Consider the following 20,730-nt stretch of genomic DNA (forward strand, 5'->3'; position numbering starts at 1 on the left):
TTAATATCCCACACTGCACTATTTGTTGCACATCTGCACTGCTATCTGGTGATAGCAATGGTGTTTCGGTGGCCTTTCATGCACAAAATGGAACGAAAGGCAACGATCATTGGCTATGTAAACACTGGGTGGCCATTTAGCTTGCATGTGTCAGTGAGTTCGTACAACATTTTTGGAGGCAGTCATCAAAACTATCATTGTAGCAAAATTGAAATTAATTTTGTAATGTTGTACTGAGACTGGGTATAACATTTTAATTATTGTTGTAGCGATTTATCACATAACATGGCATTGTATAACGAGGGTGAACTGTCGTACAGAACTCAGTGATATTACAAAAGATATGACATTATGTACTGGATTTTGAACATAGGCCAAATCAAGCTGAGGGGACATGGCATTGTATAATGAGGCTGAACTGTTGTACAAAACTCTGTAATATTATAAAAGACATGACATTATGTACTGGATTCTAAACACAGGCCAAATCAAGCTGAGGGAAATCCCCTTTGCTTTTATGACCCTTTTCAGGCACCTGATCATGTTGTCAGCAAGGTTGCTGAAGTATTCTATGTCCATGTCCATGCACCACATACCTATGATATGGTGGATGAGGTGTGGAACAGATGATGTGTCGCAGGTCGTTATTTCTTTTGTTGACACATTTTCGGCCTTCCAGGCCAAAGTCCAAGCCATTTCTTTGGCACTGAGGTGTGTAGGAACATCCGGGTGTACTGGTGCAAAAACTGCAGCACTAACAAGCAAAAATAGAGGGCAGCAGTATGGAAGCAAGCACCATTAATGCACTCCCAAAGGCAGCTCATAGATCACTGAGGTGAGAGCTGAAGGCCGCCTTGTTTTCCTGGTGTGTGTCTGCGTTGCCAGACATATGATGGTTTTGGTCAGCCGCGAGACTAGGCCGCAAACCACCAAAACTTAGAGTGCTTTTTCCCATTGATTTCCATTGCAGGCGCTCTGTACTTTTTGGAGACACTTTACCAGATTTTGGATTTTTCAGAATGCCTCTGTTCACCGAACTTTTCTTGGTTATACCTAAACAGGGTTGATAAATGGGGTGGATCACAAGGTCCTTCTGAACTGCTGGCAATGTGTGGTGTGACTTACAACACAGTTGACATGGTAGATGGATATGGGTAACAGCAAAAGCAGGTGACTAGGCATGTAAATTACTTAAACAAAGGAGACAGCCTGGTGGCATGAGCCTGGCGCCATTAGCATGCATGTTTATATAAGCATGTTATTGTTTTCAACAGAAGACGCTACTGGCACTAAGAATATATAAATTTTTTAAAATTTAAAGTGAGAATGAGAGGAGCAGATGGACAAGAGTAGAACCAAAAGCAAGTGACTAACTACAGGTATACCCCAGTTTAACGATGCAACTAGTTAGGTAAAAACCCATCGTTAGGTGGGGTAACGTATATCAGGGTACACTTAACATTTAATGGGATGCATTTTTCAGCCTTGGGTTTCCCCCCTATTTCAAGTCCAAAACCCACCCGAATGAGCCCAAAAATACGTTTAAAGCCAATCTAAATGGCCTAACAGCTGTAAAAGAGGCTAACCTAAGTCTAGCACCTGTAAATAACTCAGTAAAACCAATGAATAAAATCTAAAGAACATCAAATATTAGTCTGGAAAAAGTCAAGCTTAGTAAACTATACCCCCAAATGACAATGTTCACCCCACCTATGGCCAAAACACATTACTCCAAGTCTAAAAACATTTATAAATCAACCTAAACACACAATTTTAGTCTAAAATATCATCAAAATCAGGAAAAAAATAAAAAACCATCGTTAACCCCTTCTTTACTGACCCCTCCCCCCAACGTAAACACTATGTTTACCCCCCATACCAACCTGATAGCTCCCCCTCCCTTAGTGTGAGGGGTAGTGTATACTTCTTGCCACGTTGAAACTATGCACTCTTAGTGATTTGTTTGTATACTGATGATCACATACACCCAGCATGATGTTGGTAATAAAAAAAGATTATAAAATAAATCATTACGGTATACAAGTTTACATACCTTATGCTGAAGTACTGTTACCCAGGTAACTACTGTACAAACTGGTTTGAAAAAAATGTCCTACACAGATGGATGGCTTATTTATTTACTTTGTAAGCTGTGCATGAAGTATGTGGACACACGTGATGGTGATGGCGACCTTGACCCACTTGCTGCTGAGAGTGCGGCATCACAAAGCTCGCTACTAATTTCCTCCTCCTCCGCACTCACATCAACCTCGCTATCATTTTCAGGATCACATTCATCTACTGACACATTAGACACTGCTGCATCATCCTCTGATACATCTAAATAAGTATCCTTATGAGGAATAAACTCGTCACTATCGGAATCTGCCAGAGACGGCATGAGAGAAAAATATCCTGTACACCCTCTCTCGTGGTCAAGTGCGTGGTAACTGACTCTCTCAAGCAGGCCAAGGGGTGTAAATTTTGCCGTATGTCAGCAGAAAACATAGTACGATATCTGTAGTAGAAAATATAAATAAAATAATGATTGGTCTAATAGAGGTTACATCACGGATGAGTGAGCAAGCCATTGGTGCCACCGCAACTCAGTCATGATGTATCTTATGATGTCAGAATTCATCAGAACTTTGTCACAGTCTTTGTTGTCAAAACACAGAGCTGTTGCTAACACGAGGTCCTCAGGTACAGCCTTACCGGGCTACCCTGAGGGCCATAAGCTGCCATTCATTTGAGGGTGTACCAGCATACCACGGTAGAGGTTCCAGTGTATCACGGGTGTTTACAGGCGATGAACGGGGGTACATCAAAACACATTTTCGGTAAAGAAGGGGTTAAACCAGGGTTTGGCCATTGTTAGGCGGGGTATGGTGGTTTTTGTACTCCCACTGTTATGCCGGGGTATCTAGGGGTATCAAAGTATATCGAGGTATACTTGCTAGTTACTAAACACAAAGGAGGCGGCCTGATACCACATGCCAAGCACCACATATCTGTATGTTTATGCAAACATTTTATTATTTTCTACAGAAGGAGCTACAGGCACAAAGAATATTTTGTTTATCAAAAGTAAGAGTGAGAAGTGTGATAGATATCAACAAACCAAAAGTTACATACACTGCATAACACAAAGGAAACAGCATGGCACCATTAGCCTGGCCATGTGTCTGTATGTTTATGTAAACATTTTATTATTTCCCACAGAAGCAGCTACAGGTACTAGGAATACTGCATTAAAACTATAAGTGAGATGTGTAGATGGATAGGAAAACAACCAAAACAAGGTGACCAGCTAGGTAAAGTACATAACACAAGTCAGGAGACAGTGTGGCGGTGTAACCCTGGTGCCGCCTGCATGTATGTTTACAGTAACATTTTATATTCTACACAAGGAGTTAAGGACACTAAGAATATTTTATTAATGCAAGATGCACAGACAAGAACATAAGAGCATTAGAGCAAAAGAAAAGATGATTACCACAGCAGGCATGTTGGCCCATGCTAAGCAACTCCTACATGAGTGACAATGTTACTAGAATAAAAGTCTCTACTTATGTACCCATAGCCAGACGTCTTAATTCTGCAAGGGGTGGCCATTAAAAAATCACCTCCTTGCCACCCTGTCCCCTGCCATTTTACTGTACTTCCCCCAGCTTAACCCTTTAAACGCGGATTGTCGCATTTGCGACGCTCAGCAAAAAGGGCATAACGGCGGAGCGTCGCGTTTGCGATTCTAGTAAATTTTGAATAACCGCGGGCAGGCAGGCTCCAGCTAGTATTGTCTGTTAGTACCACCACCCTTTAGCTACTTTTAGCACACTTGACCTTTGTACCACTGACCTCCGTTGTTGCCAAGTATCGCGTTTTTCCCCCGTCCCCCCCCCCCACCGCCCCTGCCAGCCTGGCTGTGATACATGGCAGCGCTCTGAGTGCTCAGAACTGTAAATCTACACTCTCCTCTCACAAGCAGTTTATGCTAATAGGAAACGCTTGTTTCCCCAGTTGTAACACTAGCTTTTTTTCTCACGGTTTGCCCCTGTTTAGCGTCAGTTTACTGCAGGCTTTCAAAGTGACATTATGGCGAGTTCTAGCTCTTCCGAGTCAGTGCAAGCGCCCGACAGGAACGAGAATAAAGTGACGGGCGTAAGGCAGAATAAAAAGCGTGCCGTGGTGATCTTTTGGGAAGTAATATGATTGAAAATAATGTAGTATACATGTTTTTAGCTGTGAAAATGGAAATGTTTGTTGAGTGACGGGAAGACCGCCGCCGCACTGCATGTCGGCTGTACGCTCCGTTGATTTTAGCCTTATTTTCAGTGCTTATTGTACAAATACGGATTCCTAACTACCTTTACGTTGTAGTATAAAGTTTACTGTGACAGAATGAGGCTGTGGTAGAGGGGAAACCGGGTTGCTGGAGGTGTGAAAGTGAACATTTGGTTACCTAACTTTGCAAGTCTCCACAAGTCCTTGGGTAGTCCACGAAGGCTCAAAACCTGTCTCTGGAGAAAGCTGAATGTACGTACTATCGGCCATACCAAGTATAATGTTCTAGGGTTAATCTCTGATTTTTGGCGAATATTTTCCTACAGGTACTCAGACCGCGATACAACCCCGCCACTCGGGGGGGAGCGACTGTACACGGCCGCGTTTAAGGGGTTAAACCCCCTTCTCTCACATACATCTTCATTCCATCTCATCCTCAGTGTCCCTCCCCCCCCCCACCTCACTCACATACAGTCTCCTCATTAGTCTCTCACTTTCCATCCTCTCCACATGGACAAACCACCTCAATATATTCCTCCAAACACTTTCTATCACATCCATATTCACACCAGAATGCTTCACTACCTCATTTGTCAATCTGTCTCTCCATGTAACTCCACACGCCCCTCTCAAATGACTCATTTCCATTTCTCTCGATCTTGAAGTTGTGTCCTTACAACAAGGTCCAAGCTTCGCTTCCACACATTAGAGTTGGTATCACAATACAGCACTATCATACAGTGACTTTTTTTTACTTCCGTGATCACTTCCCTATTTCTTATCACTGCTTCTAAAGAACCAGCAAACTTTCTTCCCTGTTGTATGCTTTCAAGCACTTAATTCTCTAAACTTCCGTCCTTACTCACCACACTGCCCAAGTACTTAAATGCACTCATATTTTCCATTTCCTCATCATCCAGCCTCATTGTGCATTCAGTGATTTCATTCCTCTCAAAGACCACAGCTTTACTCTTCCCTACATTCTCCTTTAGATGCCATTTCTAACACACTCTCCCAAAATCATTCACTAAATGTTGCAGTTCCCCTTTGTCTTCACTTAACAATACAGTATCATCTGCAAACAGCATAACAACAAATTTTAAAATCCTGGCCTCTCTCATTAGGGCTGCTCCAACATCCACTGCCTGACCTTGTACTGTGATACCTCTATATACGATACCCCAGCTTAACGATGGGGGTAAAATTGCACCATACCCCGCCTAACAACAGCCAAACTCCAGTTTAACAATGAGTTTTGATTTTTCTTACCGATTTTGATGATATTTTAGACTAAAATTGTGTTTAGGTTGATTTATAAACTGTTTTAGACTTTGATTAATGTGTTTTAGCCAAAGGTGAATGTTGTCATTTTGGGATAAAGTTTACTCAGCTTGATTTTTTCCAGACTTATATTTGACGATATTCAAATCTGATTTGTTGGTTTCAGTGAGTTATTTACAAGGGTTAGGTTTAGGTTAGCTTCCTTGACAGCTGTTAGGCCATTTAGATTGCCTTTAAACCTGTTTTTGGGCTCATCTGGGCGGTTTTTGGACTTGGTTTGGGGGGAAACCCAAGGCTGGTAAACATTCCACATTGAAATACATGTTAAAAGTACCCCGATATGTGATACCCCATCTAACGATGGGGTTTTACCTAACCTATGAGATCGTTACACTGTGGTATGCCTGTATCTTCTTATAACTCCATTCATATGCATACTGAACAACCATGGAAACTATTTCAATTGAACATTCATATATACATACATCACCTAATTCTGTGTTGCCCCATGAGAAGCATAGGAGCCAGGGGCATGGAAGGTTAGTCCTGACATTTAACCTGTGGATTGCGCAATTACCTTTTTTTATCCCACCCTGTGGTGTGTAAAAAATGTAGGGGAATTTTTTTTTTTTTTTTTGTTTATTATAAACTTGAAGAAAAACATCAAGGGCATCATCTACAGTATAAAAAGAAAAAAAATTCTCTCTCTCCATCTTTGAGAAGGGCCATGCGTAAGTTTATGTAGGGGAGTAGAAAAAAAAAAAAAAATTGTCTTTGTTTATTATAAAATTGAAGACAAACATCCAGGGCATCATCTGGTGAAAAGAAAAGAAATCCGTCTCTCTCCGTTTTTACGTACAACCATGCGTAAATTTGCGTGGGGATCGAGCTGTTTATGGTGTTGCACAGCCAGCACAGCCTGAGCTGTTGCTCACAATGCGATGCTACCCAGCCTGAGCTGTGGCTCACAATCCACGGGTTAACATGAGATTGACCAGCCTCACACATCCCTGTGTGGCATTACGTCAGCAATAAACTCCAAGGACCCCTTGCATGTAAACCTACATAGGCTTAATAAGGCTGGAGCACCTTAATTACCCATTAAATCACAGGGAGTCACAGTTTGGTAAAATGGTTACCACCCAGCACAGTAAATGACTTCCTGGTGTACATGAAACCATTTGGCTTGTCTATCTATCTATCTATCTATTGCCAGACGCCTTAATCCCGTACGGGGTGGCCAAAAACAAATCACCTCCATGTCGCCCTGTCCCCCGCCATTTCATTGTCCTGTTCCCAATTCACACCCCCTTCTCTCATATACCTCTCCACTCCATCCCTCCACCTCATCCTCAACCTCCCCCTACCCCTCCCCCCCTCCACCTCACTCACATACACTCTCCTCATCAGTCTCTCACCCTCCATCCTCTCCACATGGCCAAACCGCCTGTGTGTGTTCCTCCTGACGCTTCCTATCACATCCACATCCACATCACAACCCTCCTCTATACCCTCATCTGTCAGCCTGTCTCTCCATGTGACTCCACAGGCTCCTCTCAAATAACTCATTTCCACTGCTCTCACTCTTGACTTGTGTCCTTCCAACAACATCCAAGCTTCACTTCCATATGCTAGAGTTGGTATCACAATACTGTCATGTAGTAACTTTTTCACTTCCATGATCACTTCCTTGTTTCTTATTATTGCAGCAACCTTTTTTTCTTGTTGTACCCTTTCAAGCACATCACCCTCCAAACTTCCATCCTTACTCATCACACTCCCCAAGTACTTAAACGTACTCACATTTTTCATTTCCTCACCATCCAACCTCACTGTACATTCACTGACTTTACCTCTCTCAAAGACCATCACTTTACTCTTCCCTACATTCACCTTTAGATTCCATTTCTTACACTCACTCCCAATCTCATCCACCAAGCCTTGCAGCTCCCCTTCGTCTTCACTTAACAACACAGTATCATCGCAAACAACAGTACAGGGAGTTTCCAAATACTACCCTCTCTCACCAGGGCCACTCCAACATCCACTGCCCTACCTTGTATCTCTTTTATTACCCCATCCATGTACAGACTGAACAACTATGGAGACATGACATATCTCTGTTTCAACCCAACCTTCAAAGAGAATAATTCATTCAGTTCACCATCCACACACACTGCAGCCTTAGTACCATCATACATACTCTTCACAGCATTCAACAACCTCCCATCTCCATATATTCTTAATACTTTCCACAATCCTTGTCTATCCACCCTGTCATATGCTTTCTCCAAATCCATGAAGGCTGCATACAACTTCTTTCTCTTCTCTAGAAACTTTTCCACTAAAGATCTAAGAATGAATATCTGATCTACACAACCTCTTCCCTTCCTAAAGCCTCCCTGTTCTTCTTCAACTAATTCCTGTTATTTTTTTTATTTTTTATGTTTTACGTGTCCGACTCTGGGCAAAGGCTTCAGGGTCTATTTTTCAGGGACAGTGACCCATTCCGAGGCCCAGTAGCCCTCCTACACCTCCACATGTCACCACTTCGGCACTAACACCCACCATCCATATTGAATACATGCTAGGGCGGTCTCATACAGGATTGGTGTATTGGTATTAGCGGGGATATTTTTACATGTCGGCGGGTCATCTGGTAGATCAGGAAAGTCTGCCTTTTTAAGGAAATTCAAATCCTTGAACTGTTCCCTGCCCCAGCCGGCATTCGATCCTGGGTCCATTAGGACTGAAAGCCGCCTGTCTACCAATTCAGCCACAGCCTCCCTAACTCTGTCAATAAGTATCCTAAGATACTATCTATCTATCTATCTATAGCCAAATGCCCTAATCCCGCAAAGGGTGGCCGCAGACAAAACGCCTCCGAGTCGCTCTGTCACCCACCATTTTTTTTTTTATGTGACCGACTCTGGGCATAGGCTTCACAGCCTGATTTCAAGGCCCAGTAGTCCTCCTACGTACCGCACACCTCTACATGTCACCACTTCGGCGCTAACACCCATTGTCCATACTGAATACATGCTAGGGCTGTCTCATATAGGACTGATGTATTGGTATTAGCGGGGGTATTTTTACTACATGTCGGCGGGTCTTCTGGTAGATCAGTAAAGTCTGATTTCATGAAATTCAAATCCTTAAACTGTTCCCTGCCTCAGCGGGATTTGAACCTGGGTCCGTCAGGACTGCAGGCCAACTCTCTACCGATTGAGCCACCGCCTCCCCTAAACCTACTCACCCCTCCCCCCTCCCTCATATACCTCTCAACTCCATCTCTCTACCTCATCCTCGGTCTACCTCTCCCTCTCCCTCCCTCCACCTCACCTACATACACCCTCTTAGTCAGTCTTTCATTCTCCATTCTCTTCACATGTCCAAACCACCTCAATGTATTTCTCCTAATCTTCTCAACCACATCCACATCCACCCCACAGCGTTCCTTCACTTCTTCATTCGTCAACTTGTCCCTCCACGTCACTCCACATGCTCCTCTCAAGTAACTCATTTCCACTGCTCTCACTCTTGACTTGTTCCCCCCTTGCAAGGTCCATGCCTCATTTCCATACGTCAGGGTAGGGATCACAATACTATCACGCAGTGACTTCTTAACTTCCATACTCACCTCCCTATTTCTCATCACTGCTTTCAGTGTACCAACAACCTTCCTTCCCTGCTGTACCCTTTCACGCACTTCATCCCCCAAAGTTCCATCCTTACTCATCACACTACCCAAGTACTTGAATGCACTCACATTCTCCATATACTCACCATCCAACCTTACTGCACACTCTGTGACTTCATTCCTCTCAAACACCATAACTTTACTTTTGTTTACATTAACTTTCAGATTCCTCCTCCTACACACTGTCCCAAATTCATTCACCAAACCTTGCAACTCCCATTCACCTTCACTCAACAGTACTGTATCATCAGCAAACAGCAACACCGGAAGCTTCCAAATCTCACCCTCATTCATTAGAGCCACCCCCACATCCACTGCCCTACCCTGCACCTCCTTTACAACCCCATCCATGTATATATTAAACAGCCATGGAGACATCACACAACCCTGTTTCAGTCCCACATTGAGATCAAAGAACTCACTCACCTCACCATCCACTCGCACCATAGCCCTAGCTCCCTCGTACATACTCTTCACAGCACTCATCAATACGATACACTTTTTCTATTACACTAAGAAGACAAATGCAACTATGATTACCGCACACTTCTTCTTCCCCTTTTCCTTTGTACAGGGGAATAATTATACCTGACTTCCAATCCTCCGGGATTCTACCTTCCTCCCAGGCCAATCTGCACATCTTCCACATCCATTCTACTACAATCTCTTCCCCATGCTTCAGCATTTCACCACACACTTCACCAATGCCTGGGGCTTTCCCCAATTTGACTTTCTTCCTTGTTTCCACAACTTCTATCCTACTGATTTCTTCCTGTCTTCTCACCTCCCTCTTTCTCCCAGCCATTCCCCGGCCACTTATACTGGCATTACTTCCATTCTCTATGTTCTACAATTCCATAAAGTGTTCTCTCCATCTACTCGCTTTTTCTCCCTTCTATCTATCTATTGCCAGACACCTCAATCCCGTTTGGGGTGGCCACAAATAAATCGCCTCCACGTCGCCCTGTCCCTCGCCACTTTACTGCCCTGCTCCCAACGCACACACCCCTCTCTCATATACCTCTCCATCCCATCCCTCCATCTCATCCTTGGCCTCCCTCTCCGTCTTCCCCCCTCCACCTCACTCACATACACTCTCTTCGTCAGTCTTTCACCCTCCATCCTCTCCACATGGCCAAACCACCTCAGTGTATTCCTCCTAACGCTTCCTATCACATCCACATCCACATCACAACCCTCCTTTATACCCTCATCTGTCAGCCTGTCTCTCCACGTGACTCCACAGGCTCCTCTTAAATAACTCATTTCCACTGCTCTCACTCCTGACTTGTGTCCATCCAACAATGTCCAAGCTTCACTTCCATTCGTTAGAGTTGGTATCACAATACTGTCATGTAGTAACTTTTTCACTTCCATGCTCACTTCCCTGTTTCTTATCACTGCTTTCAAGGAACCAGCAACCTTTCTTCCCTGCTGTACCCTTTCAAGCACTTCACCCTCCAAACTTCCATCCTTACTCATCATGCTACCCAAGTACTTTAACATACTCACATTTTCCAATTCCTCACCATCCAACCTCGCTGCACATTCACTGACTTCACCTCTCTCAAAGACCATCACTTTACTCTTCCCTACATTCAACTTTAGATTCCGTTTCTTACACACTCTCCCAAACTCATCCACAAAGCCCTGCAGCTCCTCTTCACCTTCACTCAACATCAGAGTATCATCTTCAAACAACAGTGCAGGGTGTTTCCAAACACTACCCTCTCTCACCAGGGCCACTCCAACATCCACTAAGCTACCTTGTACCTCTTTTTATTACCCCATCCATGTACAAATTCAACAACCATGGAGACATGACACATCCCTGTTTCAACCTAACCTTCAAAGAGAAAAATTCACTCAGTTCACCATTCACACGCACTGCAGCCTTAGCACCATCATACATACTCTTCACAGGATTCAACAACTTCCTATCTACTCCATATATTCTTAATACTTTCCACAATCCATGTTTATCCACCCTGTCATATGCTTTCTCCAAATCCATGAAAGCCGCATACAACTTCTTTCCCTCCTCTAGAAACTTTTCCACTAAAGATCTAAGAATGAATATCTAACCTACACAACCTCTTCCCTTCCTAAAGCTTCCCTGTTCTTCTCCAACTAATTCCTCTGTTCTTTCTCTAACTCTGTCAATAAGTATCCTACCATACACTTTTCCTATTATACTAAGAAGACAAATGCCTCTATGATTACCACACACATCTTTTTCCCATTTTCCTTTGTACAAGGGAATAATTATACCTGACTTCCAATCCTCCGTGACTCTACCTTCCTCCCAGGCCAATCTGCACATCTTCCACATCCATTCTACTACTATCTCTCCCCCATGCTTCAGCATTTCACCACACTTAATCAATTCCCGGGGGTTTCCCCAATTTAACTTTCTTCATTGCTTCCACAACTTCTATCCTACTGATTTCTTCCTGTCTTCTCACCTCCTTCCTTCTCCCAGCCATTCCCCAGCCACTTATACTCGCATTACTTCCATCCTCTATGTTCACCAATTCCTTAAAGTGTTCTCTCCATCTGCTCACTTTTTCTCCCTTCTCCACTAGTAATCTGCTAACTTCACTTCTGCGCTGTCTTGCTCTCTTCACCCCTTTCCAGAGCATTTTCTTACAGTCCCTCCACTTTACGCTCAAATTCCTTCCAAATTCCTCATCCACTCTATTCTTACTCTCTTACTAATCAATTCACCTCTCTTTCTTTCTACATATAACTCTCTCTTTCGCCTCTCAAATTCTTCCACGCCCCTATTTCTCATCCATTCATTGTATGCTTTCTTCTTTTGTGCCACAGCCTGTCTCACCTCTTCAGTCCACCATGCTGTTCCTTGCACCCTCCTCCATCTTCTCTTCACCCCACACACCAGATCACATGCTGCACATATTTCTGCTGTGAATATCTTGCACACACCTTCCACATCCCCCATCTGCTCCAATTCATATTTACCCAATAGTTACCCCACTTCTCTTTTAAATTCTGCCTTTTTCTCATCCTCTTGTAACCTTTCCACTCTCCTTCCTCCCGTCCTTCCCTTCTTCTATTTCTCCATCTTACTTGGATCTTGATTCTGGGGACCACCAAGTAGTGATCAGAAAGTCCACTCCCCCAACCTCTATAAGCTCTTGCATCCATTACACATCTTCGCAACCTTTCATCCACACACACATAATCATTGCCTTCCTTTCATTCAGTTCATCACCCACCCTTCTCATCACTCACCATGTATACCTGTGGATCATTTTGTGCCTGATGAGGGTATTGGCTATCACTAACCTCCCCTCGGCACAAATGTCCACTAACGCACTGCCATTCTCATCTATTTCGGCAGGCACACCCCACTCACCAACTATTCCATCCACCTTCACATTCACTACTTTACCATTCATATCACCAATCAAAACACTCTCTCATTCCTTCCAAACTTTTCCATGCACACTTCCACATTTGTCCAGATCTCTTCACTCACTCTGCTTGCACGATCTTGCGTTGGTGCATATACGCACACAATCTTACCCACACACTCCTTGAGCTAAATGATGCAAACTCTCTTATGTTCATGTCATGTAGGCATAATATAACATAATACTATATGTAACTACTGTATATAACTATAAGTAACAATATGTAGAACAGGTAGTTATGTCTTAGTTCTTCAGAAAGAGTTAGAGAACACATTCCCTTGCCTAGACAAACCAGGAATGTCAATTCACATAATGTATATCCATAACCTTTGTTGCCCAGACCATCAAGAATCCTTAGCCATACGATGTATCTCAAACTTCCTCATAGTCCAGACGAACAAGAATTTCATGATGTATTCAAACACGTGGAGTAACCAGGCCTAGGCAGTTAGTCCATGTGATAGGAAATTTGCCAGACATACACATCCTCCCCACGCTGTATATAATGTGGAAGGGATTCCCTTCAGATCAGAGAGAAGAAGGGGTTGGAGAGCAAGCCCATTAACATGAGGGTCAGATACAGTGGAGAAGGGGGTTAGAGAGAGAAAGGGAAGATATGGGCCGGTGAGAAGGTCCAACATTAGTATCACACTCTACTAAACTGTAGCTCATCTTTTTTATATCTTTGTGCAATAAAACTTTCTAACCCAAGAGTGCTGTAAATCACCTCGTCAACACTACGTCTCACTACTTAACTCTGGCTGAGCTTAACAATCCATATCTGACTGCTATTTCCCCCAGACTCATATGTAATTAACCTACTCTCTCTTTTCCTAAAATATGTGTTGCAAACAATCATGTCTGTTGCCTCCCTAAACTCGAGTATCCTTTCCCCTTCCACATTCCTTATACCATAAGCAAATCCCCCACGTACTCCTTCATAATCTTGTGCTGCTTCACCTACATGACCATTTAAGTCCCCTCCCAAAGCCACTATCTCATCATCCCACATACCACCTACTAAATGTATTAAGTCATCCCAAAATCTCTTTCTCTACCTCATCCAAGCCTGCCTATGGGCATATGCTGATATAATTGCAGTTATCATTCCACCAACCAGAATTTTCACTACCAGTATCCTATCACTTACTCTCATAACGTTCATAACATATTCCACCCATTTCTCCGCAACCATCACAGCAACACCCCCATGTCCGTCTGTCCCCCCCTGCCAAAACAACTTCTAGTAACAATCCTTCCCAACAATCTTTCTGGCTGATCCACCCCTGTACCGGACTTCCCGCAAACACGCCACATCCACCCACCTCCTACTGAATGCCTCAACAAATTCCCCCGCTCTTCCCCTCAAATTTCTCACATTCCATGAACCCACCCTCATCCCCCTGGGTGATTTTATGTCCTCAGACTTGCTTTGAAACATATTTTTAGTCATAGTCAGTATTAATAAAGGGGGTAGACATACCACAGGCCCCACTCACTGCACAGTCCCAGGTCCAGACAATGGATCTGGGACCCCTAGCCCACCAGCTTACCAGTGGCTGTGGTAGTGGCCTCGGGGCACCCCACCAGGACAGCTTCAGGGACACCCTCCAAGCGTGCCTTGGCACTGCAACTGTCCCGCCATTACACCCACTGATAGGGCAACCTCCTGGGGCACTACTCCCAGGTTCGGGCCCCTCTCTATTGGGCGGAAGTGGCAGCCTGGGAACTGCAGTGCCCTGTACCCTCTAGCACAGGTTCGAGTCCCATCTCGCCCCGGACCCATGATCTATGCCGGCGGAATCCCCTTCATGACTCTCCCTAAAAGGCCGCCATTATGTGATGGGTGATTTTAATTGTAAAGAGGTGAACTGGGAGGAATGGGAATGAGAAGACAGTGAAGAGTCATGGGGCACTGTATTGTTAAGCCCTAGGGTATGCAATTCTCTAGCCTCCACTACCCCCAGGATGCAAAAACAGGCCTATCTTTCAACTTTCTCAAAGGTTAAAAATTTTATGCCGGATTTATAGAGCTAAAATTTACACACCTGAAAATGCAAACCACACCCTCCTAGACTCAATAGTTACCAAGCTATGGCCCATCAAAGTTGATAACAGTTACCTGTCACGGCCCAGGCGAGAAAGAAAATATGCAGCTCGCACCTGTTTGCTTCACAAAAATATGTATAAAAATCACCAAAATCAATTTGTTTTGGTGTGTATAGATGTTATAAACCATTGTAATGTGCTTAGAAAAAAATAAAATGGTGACAAACCTCCCAAATAGACATGATAAGTAGTAAAAATTATCCTCCCCTCCTCTTCTCTCCTCTCCCCATACCTCCAATCCCCTCCCTCCCCTTCCCTTCCCTCCCCTACTCCTCTTCCCTCGTCTAATCCCCCCTCCCTCTTTCCCCTCCTCCCTCCCCTCCCCACCGAGCTATCAAATATAGCTAGAGAAAATGGTCATGAACCCCCCCAAATAAATATGATAAATAGTAAAAATTATCCTCCATCCTCTCCTCTCCCCATACCTCCAATCCCTTCCCTCCCCTCCATATGTTCAGCCATATAAAACATACAAAGAAATACATAAGAATGAAGAAAATTTGCTATAATCTTTGACACGTACACAATTATATCCATAGGCAGGTACAGCAGGCGGATAACAAGGATTTTTTTTCCCAAAAAAATACACACAAAACAAATAAAACATAAAATAGTTGTGGTGTACATATCTGTATGCAAAGACAGGAATAAATTACAGGTAATGTTTCAAAAACACTCGCCATAAAGCATAGAAAAATACGCAAAATATTCAAGGCTGGAGAAGTAAAGATATTGCGTGCTAGGGGGTGGTGGTGGGGATGGGGTGTGGGGTGGTGGTGGGAGGTGGTGTATAAGGATGGAGGGATGGGAGGAGACCACCACCAAACACAAGGGAAGGGCCCCAGTGGAGTACAGGGACATGGAGGGAGGGTAAGGGGGAAATACCCTCCCCCCAGATGACTGGGGGTGGGGGAAATGGGGGGGATACACATGGGAGGGAGGAGATGCATGAGGAGGGCCTGAGAGGGGAGGTGGTGGTGGTAACAATGGTGGGAGGTAGGATAGTAACAAGGTAGCGGGGTAGAGTGACGTGGGGAGAGGGAGGTGGGGTGTACATCCCCCACTACCTGGATACAGGCCTGGGTCCCTCCGGTGTGTCCACCACTTAGTTCTAATTGGTCAGAAGCCATCTACGTCACAGCTGGGGTGGAGTCAGCTGCCGCCAGTTTTTTGTGGATGTTGCATCGTTTTAAGAAATTGAGCAAAAAGCTCAATCAACGAGTATGGTACTTTAGGGGTTAAATAAAACAATGAATAATGTAATGATCCAGTGGGTCAAAGAAGAGACAAGATTCAGACATGATGACACACCAGCAGGACAAGATTTATTGCTAGCCAAAGAACCTGACGTAACTGAATCTTTGAAATACAGTATCTGTGTCCTATAGGAAAAAAGTGAACATGTGGTTATTGAGTTCCAGATGATAAAAGGGAACGTGGTGCCAAGAGATGAACTATATAAGCAGGGAAGATACAGTTTTGTGAAAACAAACTTTACAGGATTGGGGAAATTTTTCGAGAATAGGGATTGGAGAAAATTCAGAAAAACGAGAGATTCAGCACCAAAGAAGAGCCAAGGCAATCACAAAGTGGGGTGCAAACACTATGTCCTGCCTTCATCTTGTCTGTCTTGTCTTCCTCGTTGCCTGGCTCACCTCTACGCTCCCTCATCGCCACACTCATCCACTGCCACACCATCACGCCCTCCCTCTGCCCCATCTCTATGCTCTCTCTTGGCCTCACCACTTTGTTTTCCCTCTCTCTTCTCACCTTCCCCTGAGGACCTGGAAAGATCATCAAAGCCCTTCAGCTGTCCTCCAGCTTCAGGGGGGAACCCTTGGTGACAACGTGCACCAGCCTAAGGCATATTTCAGGTGGGTGGCAGAGCTTTTTTTTTTTTTTTTTTTTTTTAAGGTTAAGTGGCCCTTGATCCCCAACATGCACCCACTGAACCCATGTTATATCAGCCTTGGTATACAATCAGTATGCAATGAGTTTTCAGTTGATGTAACCCCATCGCATACCAAGACATGACTGTCTGTACAGTCAATCCTCCTAAACTGCGTGTTCATAAAGCAAGGATCCGTAAATCGTGGCTAAGTGGCTGTCAGACTGCCGGCAACCTTAAATCTCTGTTAAGTCATGAAAATCGCGGACCTAGGCACCCAAGTGGGCCTTTTCCGAGGAGAACCGTAAATTGTGGCATTCAAACTGAAAATCGCGACCCAACAACCAATCACCGCACGTCCCTGGTGGCGTGTGCATACTAATGCCGCCATGTTGTTGTTGTTCTTGTCCTGCCAGTCCACACACTACAGACCGTCGCCGTGGAGTAAGAGAGCTACCTGCCTTTTTTGTGCAACCTCCCCCCACCTCCCATAGCCCCTCAGGACTCCCCGATGAAGCACTCTAAGCAGTATGGCATCAAGAAGCTGCCGCTGTTGTCATACAGTTAACGTTTGGAGCTCATTCATCGTATTGAGAAGGGAGAGACGTTTTCAAAGCTGGCAGAGAGTTTTCAAAGCTGAAGAAAGAGTTTGGGAAGAATGGGGCTGTTATAGAAGACGACGAGCACTTGGAAAGGCAGACCAACCATGAAGTGAGTGAAGTGAATGTGCAGGAATGTGGCAGGCCATCTATGAAGGAGCTCAGTGATTTGCTTGTTTACATAGACTTGGCCAAGGAGGTTGTGAAATCCACTGAATGTGATGAGGAAAGGTGTAGTGAGAGTATTGGTTACCTAGAAAAAGCTGTGCATTTTTACAAGGACTTGCATAATCACAGAGTTAATGAGAGACATCAGGAACTCATCACCCACTATTCTGCCAAAGTAAGGGCAGATGCTGAGCCTGAACCACAGCCTGGCCCTTCACAAACTGAGGACATGGATGACGTAGCATCTGTCATCTCTGAGGCAGACTTTGAGGGCTTCTTGAGAGAGGCAGAGGAGCTGGAGATGGGAGAACAGCATGAGGGAGCACCCCCACCTCATGCTGAGAGGTTCTAAGTTCTTCCCAACACCACCCTACTCCATTCACTTAAGCAATATCGTCACAGGATTAAGGTGAGATCCCTTAACATTGCTTATTTCTATTTAATACATGCACCAAATATTCCTAAATTTGTATGTTTGTGTTTGATGGTATCTAGATAGGTGTAGGTAGGGTGCTGTGGGGGCGGGTTGGCCAAAGTCCAGACCCAAATTAATTTTTTACAAAAGAGTTATTATTCATAAATCACGTTATTTGTAAATCACGGCAGTGGTCCAGACCCAAATTGCCGCGATTTACGAGAATTGACTGTACTTGTGAATTTGTGTGGAGGAGGGGGGATGTTACTGAGATACTCCATGTAGTGTTGGGCAGTTGTTAGTTTCTTGTTTCTCTGTGAACAAGGGTAGGCAACATGAAGTTACAGGGGTGGGATGAAGTGTCTCTCTTACTTGTATGATCTTTTACTGGAGGTATTTCTGTTTCCTGATGTAAGTATTCTATATTTGTGGTTCTGGCACATCCTGTTATTAACCCGCCCTGTCCTGGAGACGTGAATTCACGTCCTCACATGATGTGCACTCATATTCCGGAGACATAAATTAAAGCGGTAACATTGCAAGGTCCCTAATTTGCACAATTTTCAATTTTCGCGAGTGATTTTTGGCACGTATACAAGGGACACCTTCCTCTACAAGATGCCAGGCAGGGGCAATGCCTTACCCAGCATGACCTCCCCCCCCCGTATGACCTTTTCTCAGCAATTCACCTGTTATCAGTGACCTGGCCAGTAAAGCCATGTCATGCTACGGTACAAAATTCAGGACCAGAGTGATTCCCCAATCGATGACAATGTGGAGGACAAACATTAGAGGAAGAAACAGTCAGAAATGATGATCAAGTAATGTGGCGAAAAAAGGTCGGGAATGGTGATGAGTTAGTGAGTGAAACATTGCTTATAATGCCTATATTACTGTTTGAAAACCAATATACTCTCGTACTACATATAAATTCATACCAAATAAATAAATAAATACCGTTTATGAGTGGTGTGGAATAGTTATCCTCCCACAGAACTCGTTTTCTTTGCAGCCAGCCTGATAGAAAACCCTGTAAGGTAAGGAGGTACTCCTACCTGGATCGAGTATTTCAAACCTCTGGTGAGCGATTTCTCTATGAGTGGATGGTGAGTGCCCCTACCTACCATTTAAACATTAACTGAATCCATGAGATCCATTTTCTTCCAGAATGTTACAGACTCCAGTGTATTTATGTTTAAATGCAGCATATCTTAATAATTAAAAACCTAACCTGTAGTGGTAGCAGTTTTCATCTTCATATATAAGGCAGCGGGTAACAACCTGAGCTGCAAGCTTCACAAGTCGTGCAGGACAGCAGTATGTTGGCACTGGCACTTCCTTCGTCTCAGGGCTCATGGTTGATACACCTCACCTCTCACATTACATTAAGTCTGAAAAAATATACAATTAATGGAATTACATAACACAAGTACAACACTGATTCCTGGCACCCTTGGTTCCAGAGCCTTGACAGATGAACTGTTTTGCCAGACTGATGGAGGCTACATATGTCACATAATAATTCAACAGATACCATGAAAGATCATGTATAATATTTCAGTAATAAACCTCTAACCCACTATCCTTCAGTGTAATTACATTCATGTTCTAATGTAAGTTTTTTATAGAACAAATGAGCCAGGTTCATTATCATACTACCTAACAAGTCCACTCCATCACTCTGATTGTCAAAACCATTCCATCATCACTTGATTATGCTCAGTACTCTTACCACCTTGCATAGTTTTTCTAATGCTTATTTGCTTCTTTGAATCACTTTCTGCATAGAATTTCACTGTTTTTCCCTTAACTTCTTTACAGCCTATCACGCACAGTTGACAAACCAATACCATATGTATTTACCTAATTGTATTATACAGAAATTGAGCCAAGCTCATGTTGTCCTGTCTCTTTTCTACAAGCATTTATTATCTAATCAAGACTTAAACACATGGATACTTTCTGCTCACACCATTGCTCCCTCTAAACTATTCCAATTTCTATAGTTCTGTTTGGAACACTGGCACAGTTAGGCCTGGGCATTGGGGGCTACAGCCCCAAATCTTTGTTTTAGGAATAGCCCCAGATCTCTCTCTCTCTTTTTTTTTTTTTTTTTTTTTTAATACAAAAATGAGAATAGCCCCAGCCGGGGCCAACACAAAATTTTAATTCTTGTTAGTACTAGAATTGACAGATCTCGTATGGAAAACGTTCAGTTTGATCACGTCCAGTTCACATTCGCTCCTATCAGGTAGACACACCACTCACCAGTCGCCCATCAGTCACGCAGTGGTGCCAGCCCACGCATGCATGTGTGAGCATGTGAGAGAGAGAGAGAGAGAGAGAGAGAGCAGAGAGCAGAGCGCATAGGTTACAGGGCTTGTTGACAACTGGTGGTAAGTAGTAAGGCCTGAGGCTAAGGATATAAAAAGCTTTTTCAAAAAGAAAGGAGACCAAGGCAATAAGGTGCAGCCTGCAAGGCTAGAGGTGTAGAGGAGGTGGAGGAAGGGTTACTTCCTGCTGCTGCTGCAGCACCAGATGAGTCAGGACAGGAGATTGTCCCTGTCTCTACACTGTCTAGAAGGAAGTTCAGGTTAGTGAAGCAGAGGGCTCTTTGGCCAGCTAGCCAGTAGCCAGTCTAGCTCAGTGGTTCTCAAACATTTTTGTCACACAAGGCACACCAAGTATTAAAGGCACAGTTTTGATTATAGCTAGGTAAATCAATCATCAAATAAGAATAATTCCAAGGCACACCAGTTGCAGAACCTCTGGTCTAGCTAGCCTGCACTCACTGTGATACTGTAATACTGTATTAGTATTATTTACAAAGTAAATTGCTCCATCTTCCT

At 43.9% G+C, this 20,730-nt stretch overlaps 1 protein-coding gene across 1 annotated transcript in view; it reads right to left on the minus strand.

Moving 5' to 3' along the window:
* Positions 1–20,730, minus strand: part of LOC145399092 (uncharacterized) — a 222,660-nt gene that overhangs the window by 156,791 nt on the left and 45,139 nt on the right. Inside the window, exon 2 of the mRNA XM_080271842.1 lies at positions 19,113–19,272. Within this exon, the coding sequence (XP_080127968.1) occupies positions 19,113–19,237 (125 nt within the window). The 5' untranslated portion in view covers positions 19,238–19,272. The remainder of the gene's footprint in view (positions 1–19,112; positions 19,273–20,730) is intronic.

Source organism: Coenobita brevimanus, chromosome 47, assembly GCF_032717465.1.
Source record: "Coenobita brevimanus isolate Jiangsu-jjx chromosome 47, ASM3271746v2, whole genome shotgun sequence".
Lineage (NCBI taxonomy): Eukaryota > Metazoa > Arthropoda > Malacostraca > Decapoda > Coenobitidae > Coenobita > Coenobita brevimanus.